The following is a 13,328-nucleotide window of genomic DNA, read 5'->3' as shown; positions in this document are numbered from 1 at the left end:
GACAAGGAAACACGTATGGACATTGCTTCTACATAATTAATTCATAGAAAGAGCAGCCAGAAAGGGGAAATTGATGGATTTGTGCCAAATATTAGCATTACTAGCTATGTTTCCAATCCATCTATTTTTATGCGCATTTTGCTTTTGATGGAAACGCTATGATGCGCATAAATTTTGTAAATGCGCATAAAAAACGTATGCGCAAAACTGGGTAGGATAAACATTTTATTCGATAAGCAAAGATGTGCATAAACTATGATAGAAACACTTTTACCAAACAAATTTTAGTATGCGCATTAAAAAAGGTCATGTGGTTTTGTTATAAGAGATCATGTTATGATGAAAATGTGTATGAATGGACAAACCAGCAGGGTGAGCACATTGGAAACCATCTGAACTGTTGTTTTGGTCATTCTAAAACGCCCTACCGTTTAAGTATTAGTGTTATTATATTATTAATGACCTCCAGAACCAATAGCGTCTGTGCTCCGTGTATGACACCTTCAAACGCCACCGCGCGTTCACTGCCAGGATGTCACTGTGTCAGGACTGCCTTCTGAGGCGCAAGTCATTTATTAGATGAAGAAAAGATTGACGCAGCTTCTCCTACCGCAGCAAATTCAGTTTTTACTGTTGATATTTGGCGCCAGTTAATCAGGAAATGACGATTTTGTTCGCTTTGACTCGCTGCTTTATTCGCACGTCTTTAATGCGATAATCTAGTTTTGCGCATAAAGTTCATTCGCATTTTTAGATGGAAACATAGCTATTGACCCATAACAATGTACAGTACCTATAACTGTCAGTTATGTTTGTGCTCTTTATACAGTTTCTATTCTAATTTGCAGTTAAGTGGAAGAAATAAATAAATTGAAATGCAAATCAAAGGATAAATAGCAGAAGTGAACAAAGATTTTCCCTACCAGCAAATATTAATCCGACACCAAATATAATATAGTATAAGCAGACACTAACCCGCTATAACATCATCACCAATGACTAAATCTCCAAAAGACAGACGAAAACATCAGTGAATTGCTGCTCTGACATGGACATGAGGCTTATAAATTTCTGAAAAAAAGCTGCGGGTGAAGTATATTGATCGCAAGTGCTCAGTAGTTGTTTGAGCTCATTTTAAGTAAGTAACTTGAACAAGCAGCAAAAAAAAACAAATTTTTTGATGCACACAAACATCTTAAACATATAACAAGAGTTCTATCTTTAGACCAACACATCTTTTCTTAGCTTCTTCCATTCCCAAAATGTCTAACAAGAACGTATGCCACACAGCATGTATAGATCTCAGATGATGTGTCATGAATGCAGACTTGTTATGCCAGTCGCTTCACATGATCAGGTGATTTCAGAGGTCACATGACCGAATGTGAGTTTTGTTTACAGAGGTTGTGGGAAAATCTCTCTGTGTATTTTTAGCACACAGCAATGTAGTTGAAGAAATATGGCAAAGGGGAAGCATGCGGATAAGATATATTTGTGCAAAGGTTGATGGGTTTGAAAACATCGAAATAAGGGTCTCGGTTTTAGAAAGAATAACAGTTTGTGGTTGATGGTAGCTTCAGTGCTACATCCTGTCCACCCACTGCCTGGTGGAAAAACAACTCAATGCATTCACAGAATTTCATCGCTAGCAATGTGAAGACCTTTGATTAAACATAAAGGTACAAAATGATGTTTAAATAGCAAAGACTTATACAGACAGACTGGAAAACAAGAAATTTTTTTATTGATTTTTACTGCGCATTGCTTTCTTCTAGAAAAAACCCCAAAACATTTTAACCATTTTTCATACAGCTGAACATAGGTTTCCAAAGTTTTTCTTGTAATAAACTAACAATTATGTTAAATTATTATTATGAATTAATTAGCTTTAATTGTTTCAAAATATTCATTATTGTATTATATTATATATTTAGGCAAATATTGTTGAATATTATTGTAATGTGTTTAATCAATGATATAGCAATTGCAACAAATAATAATAATAACAGTAAATAAAATAATAAAACAAAATTGTATTCATTTGAGAAATTTAATTGTTATTATTATTAATAGTAGTAACAATATAATTAAAAGGATTAATAATAACAACAATTAAAATATATATAAACAGATTATTCAAAACTCTTGCTATTCACACAAGGTTGTTGTTATATGCTTTAATAAAATGATTGTGACAAAAATAATTGCAAAATATGTGAATAACTAACGCACATTTATTAAAATGTATTATTTGATAATAAATAATGTTATCATTTAATACCACAATAATGCCATTAGCCATATATATTAATATGGATATTAAAGAATCATAATACTATAATAATAATAATAATAATAATAAAAATAATAATAATAATAATAATAATAATAGTAATATATTTGCATTAGAGTACATCTTTATCAATATTCACAATATGTGTTATTGAATTGAAAGAATTTAAGAACCATAATTAACTATTTGTATATTAAAAAAATATATTGATATTTTGATGTTTTTAATAATACCAAATAAAACAGTAGTAGTGCTTGAATTAATTAAATGAAACAAATATAATTTTAGCTTTTGTATTATATTTATAAATTACTATTGTTATTACTAATAATAATTCAAAATTATTATAATTATTAATGCTCTTAATAATAATATTATTATTATTATTATTATTATTATTTTTTTTTTTTTATTATTATTATTATTATTTCATTTTCATTTCATTTTCTTTGTCTTGGTTCATTTATTCATCAGGGGTCACCACAGCGGAATGAACTGCCATTTTCATTATTATTTTTAGTATTATATGTAATAATAATAATAATTATAATAATAATAACTATTATTTGATTATAACATTGTCCTTATTAACATTATCATTACTGTTTTTATTGAGTGAACAAAGGTGCAAAAGTGTTTCCTTTATAAACATTTTTTATTGTTTGTTTTTAAAAACGAATCTCTCTCAATAGACCCTTTTCACATTTCCAGGTTTCTCAGTAGCGTAAGGCGTCATACAGTAGCTGGGTAAATTTAGAGCGCAGTGAATGGGAGAGTACAACAAATAATTTTTTTACAACCCTATTTGTTGAAATAATAAATGAAAAACTCTACGATGGCGTTATCAACACTTTCAGAAAAAGGAAAAAAAAATAGTGTGAGACTGATGACGGCAGCCAGAGGAGAGAATAACGTCAAATTTACTCTCAGCTCCAAAGACGCTGCATTAGAAACATCTCCCATAGGCAATAATTCATTTTTTGTCATTTGACGCAAAGATTACATAATACATTCATGAATGCATTTAAAATGCTCATAGGTTTAAAAAAAAATCAAAATATTAAAAACTTTCAAGGATTTAAGATTATGATGACCGTTAAACCATCATAACAGTCTTGTGAAAAGGGTCTATTGTTTGTTCTAGAATCAGTGATAGTGTCTCCCACTGGGACAGTAGAGGAACTTCTTGTACCTCTACTTCTTGTATCTCTATACTTAATTGAAGTCAATGAAAGCAAGCACAGAGGGATCAGCATCCAGTCTGTTCGACATATCTGAAAGAGTACCTGGGTTGAATGTTGAATGTTGAGACTATAAAGGTGTCTAGACTGGTGTGTGTGTGTGTGTGTGTGTGTGTGTGCGTGTGTGTGTGTGTTTACCATTACTCTAAAAGCATTGAAACAGTCGGACAAAATCACAAGTTGTTTCGAGAGACCACACACCTAATTAACATTTATGTACTTGGCTGAAAAAAGGTTTTATGGTTCATTTGGCGTCGCCATTGCAGTTTTTTTTTCTCAGCGGGGTAAGATTACAGTGGCAGACACACCAGGCATTATGGGACGCATCAAATGAATTGTATTGTGTTGATGGAATGTGTCTAAATCAATGTGCCAAGCCTGCGGTGCAAAATCAGAAGAAGGGGATTTCCATATGACCTCCATATGAACACAAGTCACTGACATTATAATATTTACGCTATTTAAAAAGTTTTAAATAAAACAGATTTCAAATTCTGTCATTTACTCATCCTCCACTGTTTGAGGTTATTTTTTTCAGTCGATTCTGAAAGAAGATATTTTGAAGAATGTTCACAACTGGTTGCCATTGACTTCTATTGTAATTTATTTTTATTATTGACGTCAATGGCTTCCGGTCACCATCAACTTTAAATGGACTTCTTTTGTGTTTGGCTGAAAAACCACTCGAGGTTTGAGGTCATTCTTATTTTTGGGTCGAATATACTTTTGAATCTGAATCATTTTGTTTACTCATCCTCCATTCCTCCAAAAAGAGTTTGAGGTTCGTTTTTTCAGTAAAACACAAAAGAAAATATTTTGAAGAATGTTCACAACTGGTTGCTATTTAATTCTATTGTATTTTTTATACTATTGATGTCAATATCTTCTGGTTGTCAACAACTTCAAATGAACTTCTGTGTTTGGCTGAAAAAACACTCGAGGTTTGAGGTCATTTTTATTTTTGGGTCGAATATACTTTTGAATCTGAATCATTTTGTTTTGGAGACTTTAACAATGTAGGTTTACATCCAATCAAAGTAAAAAATCCCTTTTAAGTTTGTCATAATACAAATGCGTTTTACTGCAAATGCACTGAAATCAAAATATTTACACTAATTACAAAGATTTAAATAAAACAGATTTGAAATTCTGTCGCCATTTACTCATCCTCCATTTGTTCAAAAACTGATTGAGTTTCGTTTTTTCTGTCGAACGCAAAAGAAGATATTTTGAAGTATGTTCACAACTGATAGCCCTTTGACCTCTATTGTATTTCTTTATACTACTGATGTCAATGGCTTCTGGTCACCAACAACTTCAAATGAACTTCTTCTGTGTTTGGCTGAAAAACCACTCGAGGTCTGGTCAATTTTGAATGTACAGTAGTAAAATATCATTAATATAATTTAATAAATATATAGAATATAATACAATTTAGGTTGATGACTTATTCGTTTTTATATTTTAATAAGTACAGATCATGTATTTTATTCATTATTTGACATTTCATTTTCACAAGAAGCATTGTATTTGACCCAGACAATCATCTTTGACCATGTGTTTGTACTTGTTTTGTGAATGCTTTCTGTTATGTGGTCAGCAAAAGTCACTTTGTCAATGGTGGCTTGCTGTCAGATCAACTAGAAGTGGAGGATAAAAATGTCATCCTTCTGTTTTGTGTGTGTGAGGGGGGGGGGTGACTTTCCTCTAATTTAAAGTGAAGTGTGAGAAGGAAAGAGAACTGAAAGCAGTGACAATCATGTGACACTCAAAGTAGGTAATGAATGAAAGTCACATGATGAGATCTGTCTGTATACACATGTCTCAGCTTAATAGATTCACAAGCTCGAATTTACTGCTTAGCTTTATTTGATTTTGTTTTATTTTATTCTTTATTTTATTTTGCTGTATATATTATTTACATCAACGAGGTCGAGTTCACCCCAAAATAGCAATTTGCTGTTAATTAACTCATCCATTTATTTCATGGTATTTCGCACACAGACAACAACAACAACAAAAAAACAACCTGTGTTTCTTGATACAAATTTTGTTTTTATTGAAATGCACAGTTCAAATGAACATTACTTTACAAATACACATTATTACACTTAATCCACAGCCTCAGCAGTGTATTGTCAGGAGACATGGTATTCATTTTGTGTTGCCTGTTAATGCCTATTTTATTACGTATTATTATTATTTTTATCCGCATGAATGAATAATACATGGAATTAAAATAAATATACATTCAAGATGAAAGATAACACATTGGAGATGTGAGTAAATGACATTTAAAAGAGTAAATGACAGTAATTCAATGTTGGGCTTGAGGCAAACGTGCCATCAAATTCTTTTCCTGATGTTATGACAATAAAAAGCTGGGTTTTTATTACTCTTACTTAACCTTCACTACATGTTTATTGCTCTTTTTGATATAGAATATGTTGAATTTGTCGAAATTTGATGGAAAACAGATTAATGAGCAATAAAACAATATATCAGATGCTATAATATTCTATAGTAATATGATGAAGTATGTACTCTATGTAAATATGTAATTATTCTTGTAAAGTGCTGGAAAAATGCTTGAAAAATCTCTGATGTCCCTAGAGTGTGTCCCTAGCGTGTCTCAAAGAGGTTTCAGTTCAAAATACCTCACAAATAATTCTTATCCCTTTAAAACAGACCATTTTTGGCTTCATAATCATTGTGAAGTCAAAGGAGATTGTGCTCCCAACCCTTTTTTCAAAGGAGGGCATACCCATGAACACCTATGCATTAGCATAGCAGCAGATTCAAAACAAGACTAACATTATCTGTGTTTAAAACTGAAAAAGCAGCGCCTCTGAAGTAGACTACAATGTTCATTCTAGTGTTCATTTCTTATTCACATTTGTATCTCTAGAATGTGACTGCTTGTGTTTTTACAACACAAAACTCGGAATTTCCTTCTTCCTTTTTTATGTTTACTCTGCTCCTGATCTTTCACAACTCCTCACACTTCTCCTGAACGATTTTCTCGTATTTTCTCTCAGGCAAAACTGCTTCAACGGCGCGTCTGACATGCACACAGATCTGCTTCCTCAAGACCTCAGCGACTTTGACTTCTCCGGTCTAGATCTTCCTCAGGTAAGAGTCTGCATTTGAAGACGATGTTTTATTCTAGAGGTTTTGATCAAATGAGATGCTGTTTAGATGAGCTGAAGAGAGCTGTGGATTTATTTGAGTGGATACAGGTGTGTGGCTGTGATACAGTCTGGTAACTGTAGTATCATACTTTTTTCTTTTCTTTTTTTTTTTTGGCTATTTTTGATGAGTGTCAAAATAAAATTTATTTTTTTATTTTTAAATTCAATATTTCACTCAAATATGTAAAAATAATAATAATAATAATAATAATAATAATAATAATAATAAACTAAACCGTAATAATTTTGAACCAATTTGATCCAAAGTCCATATTTGTATAACATATGCAAATTATCTCATGTTTAATTAAACAGTGTCTCATTTGCATATTCTAATATATTTATTTATTTATTTTAATTTATTTATTATTACTATTATTTGTTATATATTATTTATTTTTTATTCATAAATAGTCCCTTTAGTCCCTTTATTAATCAGGGGTCGCCACAGCGGAATAAACCGCCAACTTGTATTCTTTATTTATTTTTATTTTGTTAGTATTGTTTAAATCTTTGAGTTGCTTAAATTTTTGTAATACTAAAAGACAACATTATCAGTCAACTGGTGAAGTTTGGTTCCTATGTTTATTATTAGTTCCTATGCGCAGCTCTGCCTTGTTCCCTATGTAGGCGTCAGGCACTAGGTTTTCTGGCTCCAGGCTGTGTTTTAATCTCCTCGCGCCCTCACACGGTGACAACATCAGTCAGCCGCTGGTTTCGGGTTCCTCCTCACTGCGGCTGAGTTTATTTGAGTGTTTGTAACAGGAACATTACCTCAGCGGCTAAATAGATCCGACTATTTCGGGCTCAATGGCTTTGAATGGGCGAGAAAATAGAGTCAAATGAAGCCAGATTAGGACATAGCATCACCCGATTGAGAGTGTGGATGATGGGAAACTCACTAACCAAATAGAACACTAAAATGGAGAGTTTCATATAGATTTTTTAGCTTTATTTAAGTATTAAATATTAAGATAAAACCTGACAAAAATTTCATCAATATTTTACAACACTTTAAAAAATGTATTGACAAAAATTCAAGACAACAAATGTTGCTTTAACGTATTTTAATAACTTAATTAAAATTTCATTAATTTTCCCTTGGCTTAGTCCCTTTCCCTTATTTATCAGGGGTTGCCTTGTGGAATGAACCACCATAAGTTATTCAGGTTTCAACTATTTTCTTAAAGTTATAAAAAGTTTAACTTAATATTTTTAATCAGTTTCATTGACGTAAATTGAAATGACTAGAAAACTTACGTTGTGATTCAACAACAAAATATAAGGCAACAAGAATTTGTGAATAATCAAAATTCTTTATCTATATGTTATTATATTGTTATTTCCGTTTGTATGCTGTTGTTAATAAAATAAATAAAAATAAATGAATTGCATCGTCATGTTGTTTAAATTCAAAATTAATATAAATGAATATTAAATATGTGTATTTATTTATTGTCTTATTTATAGTTGTTGTTTATTTTAAAAGATATTATTTATGTCGAAGTATATATAATAATTACTAAAAATTAAATATCAAAAATGTCAAATATATTTTATAAAATAAAAAGAATAAAAGACTTAAATTTACCATTTTTATTTTATTATAAATATATAAATATAAATTGTTTTTATGTAAGTCATCTTGAATAACAGATAAAAAAGCTGACCAACATTGTTTAATTGCATATGTTATTTATCTAAATGAATAAACAAACAAATAAATAAATATGTTATCATTTTATGTAATCTAATGTTGTGTTTGAAATTTTCCTTTATAATTTTATAATCTTTAAAATTGTCTGATGGTCTTGAATGTTGCATGTTGTAAGTTTTATATGATGTAATATTCTAGTATTTCTTTACAATATTTTTATTACTATAATTCTATATTCCTCATCCAGTAGTATTAAACTGCAATATATAATATTATATTTACAAAATGTTCTTGATTATTAGTGTTTTCCCCAATTTTTAACAGTAAATAACAAAAATTCTTTATCTATATGTTATTATATTGTTATTTCTGTTTGTACGCTGTTGTTAATAAAATATACATAAATAAATAAATTGCATCGTCATGTTATGTTTTAATATAAATGATTATTAAATATGTGTATTTTTTTATTGTCTTATTTATAGTTGTTGTTTATTTTATATGCACCTTCATGTAAAAAAAAGAGCTATAATTTAGGTCAAAGTATACATAATAATTACTAAAATTAAATATCAAAAATCTCCAATATATTTTATAAAATAAATAAGAATAAAAGACTTAAATTTAAATTTTTATTTTATTATAAATATATAAATATTTTTTTATGTAAGTCATCTTGAATAACAGATAAAAAAAGCTGACCAACATTGTTTAATTGCATATGTTATTTATCTAAATCAATGATAATGTTGTCATTCTATGTCATTTAATGTTGCGTTTGAAATTTTCATTTATCATTTTATAATTTTTAAAACCGTCTAGTCATCTTGAATGTTGCAAAAATAAATAAATACATTTTATATAATGTAATATTCTCTTTACAATATTTTTATTACTATAATTCCTCATCCAGTAGTATTAAACTGCGATATATTTATATTTTTATATATTTACAAAATAGTCTCGAATATTAGTGTTTTCCCCATACAGAAAGCATTCAGCAGTTGAAATGACATTTCTCAATAGCACAAATGAATTATTAAAATGAGTAATTGCAACAGGCAACTAAAAACTGAATCTCAGATGGGTTTCAAGTCCTCCACATTATTCCACTTTAAAAGTCTGTGTGAATTGAAAATTGCTGAGTCCTTTATTTCAATATCTTGATGTAGTAAACTTAATATTAAGTAGGGGGCGGGGCTTTCTTTTCACACATCATTCCTTCATAGCAAACTAACAGTAAAAAGGGGTGTGGTTAAGAATATTGTGGCTGAAGCTGTCAAACTGACATCATCAAAAAAGGACAGACACTCCAAACTTAGAAACAAATGGTCAAACTTTGATTGAAGATTACCAAATCAAACTTATTATTTTTCAGTGGATTAACTTGCATGAATTAAATGTTCAATTAAAGAATAACAACAGAATAAAAATTGCAAAATAAATATTGCACATTTTGATTTTCATCTCATCTCTCTTCATCATGGCTGTAAATAAAGGCTGTGAGTTTGTTGAGGATGTTGTTCCTCATCATGTGAAGCTCTCAGGGTTTCCTCTTGTTGTTAAAGACACGAATTGTTGTTTACAGGATGTGCTGCGCCTACAGAGTAATTCTCTAAACACTCACTGCAGATCAAACATGATCAAACCACACACTGATCATTACTGATGGGGAAACTGCTTTCCAGACACTTAATAGCGAGGGTTCTTCTTCTAATAACAATTTATTTCTCTTTTTTATTTTCTACATTTTATAACGTTCAATGCATTTATTAAACATGATAATAATTGTTTTTGTATTGTATTTAGTAGGGATGCTCCGATCAGGATTTTTGCAGCCGATACTGAGTACTGATTCCTTCATGGTGCTCGGCCAATAGCGAGTACAGATTCAGATGCTTCAAGCTTTTTAAAGCAAATTTTCCCTCTAAGTATGATAAGATCTTGCCTTACCTAAGAGAATAAATAAAGGATGTTGCATGTAATGCCTTAAACCTCTCTCTTATAACCATTTAGTGAGGAAATATCTTGGTCAGAAGGAGAAAAAAATACAGAAAAAAAAATAGAAATTGGAAAAAAATGGGGCGGTGTGTTACGGACGAAAGTGAAGAGCGGGGTGGGGAGGGGTGATTAGGGGGCTCCTAATAGTAACTCTATGGGCCACAAAATGCCGTGGACCTTTAGAATCGTCCTAACTCTCCACAGACAAACACCTGCGATCGGTTCATGAGATCGGCCAGATCAGCCAGTACCGATCGAGTCATTAAGGCCCAATCCCAATTCTACCCCTTAGCCCTTCTCCTTACCCCTTGTCCCAATTCTCTTTAGCTTGAAGCTGTAGAGCTATGGGAAAGGGCTAGATACCCATTGAAACTATGAAGTAAGAGATCTCGTTGATATATGATGACGTGTGCAGATGCTGTAGTGGTTTTTGTTGTTATACAATTGAAGTCAGAATTATTAGCCCCCCTGAATTAATAGCCCCCTGTTTATTTTTTTTCAGTTTCTGTTTAACATTTCTAAACATAATAGTTTTAATAATTCATCTCTAATAACTGATTTAGTTTATCTTTGCCATGATGACAGTAAATAATATTTTACTAGATATTTTTCAAGACACTTCTAAACAGCTTAAAGTGACTTTTAAAGGTGTAACTAGGTTAATTAGGATAACAGGTTAGGGTAATTAGACAAGTTATTGTATAATGATGGTTTGTTCTGTAGACAGTCAAAAACAGAGCTTAAGGGGCTAATAATTTTGACCTTAAAATGGTTGATAAAAAATAAAAAACTGCTTTTATTCTAGCCGAAATAAAACAAATAAGACTTTCTCCAGAAGAAAAAATATTATCAGACATACTGTGTAAATTTCCTTACTCTGTTAATCATCATTTGGGAAATATTTAAAAAGCAAAAAAAAATTCAAAAGGGGGCTAATAATTCTGATTTCAACTGTATATAATACATTTTATTATATAGATAATGCAATATCTATATAATATAATATAATTTATATATTTGTTTTATTTTATTATATTTAGAAATTTTCAATATTATAAAAACAGTCACAGTTTATTTGTCTTAATTTTAAGATATTATTGTTATTATTTTTATTGATATTATTATGCTTTATACTTATGGTATGTTTTAATATTTGAAGTGAATTAAAGTAATAATATTATGATCTCATACCTGATTACTTTTTCTTCCACAATAATGATTACTGTATGTATAAACAGCATTTTTTATATTTAAATCCAAAATCAAACAAAAAGTGCTCAGGTCGGTGCCCTTTGGGTAAGGGATTCATCAGAATGAACAGCAAAAATCAACCAAGACACTCGGAAAATATGGAAAAAAATATTGAAAAGCCTTTATTTAGACGGCTATTCCTTAAAACCAGGGAATATTCATTTAAATAAGGCTTTTTATTTTTTTTTTTTCACATTTTTCGAGTGCCTTGGGTTGATTTTTGCAGCATTTTATATTTATTTATTTATATATATATATATATATTTCTTAGGGGAGGGCTGGTATTTATATCAACAGTTGATAGACATGAAGTAACATCCTTTAGATCCTAGTATTTATTTAGCTTTGTTTTTGTTTTGTTTAGTTTTTGGTGTGTTTCCTTTAACCGAAGTGTATGAAACCACACTGACATGAACTCGTTTTCTGCCTCGCTTTGGTTGAACCCTAATTGTCACCTGACAATGTGCTGTAGATCAGTGTGAGGCAGTGCAGGATACACACACACACAGACAGACATACTTAGCGGGACACAAACACTCACACAAATACATGCAATCATAGCACACAGAATTATACTAGCACACATAAACAGACACACACGTAGACATAGCAAACACACACTCATGAATAAACACACACACACAGACACATGCACACTCATGCACCCACATGCACTAAAACACAAACACAAATGCACACATAGCATGTACAAAAACACACACATAAACATGCAAACACAAACACGCATGCATAAAAACACACTTTCATTTATACACACACATGCGCTAAAACGCACACGCACATACTGTATATAAATGCACTCACACACTCTCTCACACACACACACACATACACTTCTACAGTCACAAACTCACACCGGCTCAGATAAGGATCAGTTGTTAGTCTTGAATGCTGGTGCACCATGAATGCATGATGTCATAATTCTATCTGTCGGCTGTAGTTTTGCTGGCTTCTGATTGGCCATGAAAGACTGTCATTAATACAGAAGCAGGTGTTTTCATGCACTGAATGGTGCAGTGCTATAATGTAAGGGTTGCTGAGTTTTAATGATTGTGTGTGTGTGTGTGTGTGTGTGTGTGTGTGTGTGTGTGTGTGTGTGTGTGTGTGTGTGCGTGTGTGTGTGTGTGTGCGTGCGTGCGTGCGTGCGTGCGTGCGTGCGTGCGTGCGTGCGTGTGTGTGTGTGCGCATGTTTGTACTGTATGTGTGTGCATGTTTGTGTGTATTTATGTGCATGTGTGTCTCTCTTTGTGTGCGTGTATCTCTCTCTTCGTGTATGTGTGTGTGTGTTGAACTGAAGCTCTAACCTGAGCTGTAAACCGCAGCTCCACCACACATCTGCATGCAGGAGTCAGGCTTTTCTCCTCAGCATGAACTAGTTGAAGAGTTTGATCTCTGCAGAGATTCAGTCAAATGTTCACATGGGTTCAGGTGGGAGGCGGAGGAAACACAGTTGCCGTAAGTGGATTTCAGACGAAGCCTCATTTATTACTGCTTAGCTCTAACGGGAAGACATTTTTCATGCATGTCCTTCAGGGAAGAAAGAAAGATGAAGCTGTTTGTCTGTTTGGAGATCAGATTCACTTTTGAATTGTTGCACATTTGCCAGTCTTCCATTGGTAGCCATGAATATAGAAATTGGGGCTGGGCGATTTGACCTAAAATCAAATACTCGA

General features: G+C 31.6%; 1 protein-coding gene across 1 annotated transcript in view; it reads left to right on the top strand.

Moving 5' to 3' along the window:
- The window catches only part of si:ch73-63e15.2 (protein strawberry notch homolog 2), a 90,188-nt gene that overhangs the window by 29,200 nt on the left and 47,660 nt on the right, over nucleotides 1–13,328 (top strand). Inside the window, exon 4 of the mRNA XM_056447403.1 lies at nucleotides 6,573–6,666. Within this exon, the coding sequence (XP_056303378.1) occupies nucleotides 6,573–6,666 (94 nt within the window). The remainder of the gene's footprint in view (nucleotides 1–6,572; nucleotides 6,667–13,328) is intronic.

This window comes from Danio aesculapii, chromosome 22 (assembly GCF_903798145.1).
Source record: "Danio aesculapii chromosome 22, fDanAes4.1, whole genome shotgun sequence".
NCBI classification, from domain to species: Eukaryota; Metazoa; Chordata; class Actinopteri; order Cypriniformes; family Danionidae; genus Danio; species Danio aesculapii.
Note: the sequence above shows the minus strand (reverse complement) of the source record. Positions and strands in the feature narration are given on the sequence as shown.